A 2059-nucleotide genomic window follows, 5' to 3' on the forward strand; every position below is an offset into this window, starting at 1 on the left:
CATCAATTAGGAGAAATAAAAACAAGTTTATAACCTGTGATGGGGTGTACCAATTTGGGTTACTCATCATGGCCAAAAAACAGACAAAATCTCACTGCAAGTTTGGCGTTCTATTTTTAAAACATATTACTTAGAATCAAAACTTTTCCTGAAAATGAACCATCATAGATAGTCTTTGACAAGAATCAAGAAAAATTCTAGATCAGAGATCTGGATCTTTAAATATCACGAAAAAAATGTCAAAATTAATATTGTACCTATTGTGGTAGCGTGACTTTTAATGTAAAGGGTGAAATTAACACTTGATGAATATTGAATTTTCTGGTGAAGAGAGGAAATTTGACTAGACAAAAGTTTCCTGTTGTACAGTATGTCGAAGGTTACCGTGATTCTCACTAAGTTAGTAACTTAATTGTCAAGGGATATCAGTACAGAATTTATCCTGCAATAAGCCCAGACGGCTCAAAATAATTTAATATTGGGCTTTTTACTATACAGTGAAATAGCAATTGTTGCTATATAGTATTTCTACTGAACTGTAATAGATATGGGTGGGCTTATTGCTGGATAGATATGGTACTAGTTTGGTTCATTATCAATCTGAATTTATCCTTAAGTGTTACTTTTTCGTTGTGGTCGCAAAACATAATCGTGTTGGTGTCACTATCAAAGTGTTTAGTTCACACTTTTTCTGTTACTTATGTCTAGAATCGAAGCATTAACCATTCCTCAGGGAGCCATGGAGTGCCAGGGATATTCGTGAAGTATGATCTCAACTCTCTGAAAATTCGTGTACGAGAAGTTCACCGACCATTTGGACAGTTTCTCATACGATTAATTGGTATTGTTGGAGGAATATTTTCTGTATCAGGTGAGTTCATTCTGTATGGAAGAATAATTTTCTGAAACATGTCGGACATATTACATAATATATCACATAGCATAGTTAGTTTATTGCAGTTTCCCTTTTGTAAGTCCATAGTTGTTTGGAATGGCCCGATCTTTTCAGATGAAGTCCATCTTTTTGCTGTTGTTAATGTTTGTGTCATAACAATAATAATAATAATAATTTGAGGATTTTATATACCGCTTTGTCACAACATAATTCATAGGTCGTCTCAAAGTGGTTCACAAATTATTATCCGTGATCATCTGCATGTCTGTATGTTAGTAGTGTATACCGGTAAATGTTCACTGCAGTTTAATTTTCACCCTTTTTTCGCCTGCCGTAACGAAATTTATCATGAGAGCGAACACTAGTAAACAATGCATATTATTAATAAGTGTTTTGCGAAATTAATACTAGGTGCTTATGGATTATTCTGGTGAAGCACAGGCACTAGCCTCGTCTGTCAATACACTTATAATATATAGGTATATTGACAGAGGAGGCACTATTATAGGTATATTGACACAAGATGAGGCTAGTGCCTGTGGGGGAAGGGCAAAAGTTTGACTGGGTGCAAATTTCCCGAAATGCAGTAGTTCTTTACCATACATCTTTGTTGAATAATAAAGGTACGTGTATTACAAAATGTTCTCATTGGTTAGCTGGATCGTATGTTTGTGTATTTTCAGGTATAATGCACTCCCTGGCTGGTTTTGTAACAGATCTGATATGCTGCAAATTCAAACTAGGACAATACAAGAAGGAAAACTTCAGCGATATCGCCGATTCTAGTTCTATTACGGACAATTTTCCCACGGAAAACATCCCTGGAGTTAATTTATTGGCAACAGACAGCTGATAATAGCGATTATTAATAAGTTCTATTTTTTATTATTTAAGTACAAACAAGGTTTTTACTGTTAATGAAAATTAAGAAATATTTGGAGAAAAAAAAATTGTGAGTACTTGCAGTACCTACAGCCATTCCTAACAAGTGATATTTGCTAGAATTTTAATTTGCTAAACATGTATTTTCAATCAGGTAATATACACTGAATCTTTAAGATAGCCTTCCAATATTTTTCTTAGTATGTTGGGGTAAGGGGATGGAGCTTAGAAGACCAAACAGAAATGCTTTTAGTTGCAGGGAAGGGGGGGGGGGGGGGGGGT

The 2059-nt window shown here is 34.9% G+C and overlaps 1 protein-coding gene across 1 annotated transcript; it reads left to right on the plus strand.

Moving 5' to 3' along the window:
• Nucleotides 1-708: 708 nt before the first annotated feature.
• Nucleotides 709-2038, plus strand: LOC110444162 (endoplasmic reticulum-Golgi intermediate compartment protein 2-like; the record flags this gene model as incomplete). The annotated part of the gene is made up of 2 exons (XM_021488570.1): nt 709-871; nt 1579-2038. Coding segments are annotated over 2 exons (333 nt in total), but the record flags the coding sequence as incomplete, so codon positions are not given.
• Between the last annotated feature and the right edge of the window lie 21 nt (nt 2039-2059).

The sequence above is a fragment of the Mizuhopecten yessoensis genome, unplaced genomic scaffold (assembly GCF_002113885.1).
Source record: "Mizuhopecten yessoensis strain PY_sf001 unplaced genomic scaffold, ASM211388v2 hete_36046604, whole genome shotgun sequence".
NCBI classification, from domain to species: domain Eukaryota; kingdom Metazoa; phylum Mollusca; class Bivalvia; order Pectinida; family Pectinidae; genus Mizuhopecten; species Mizuhopecten yessoensis.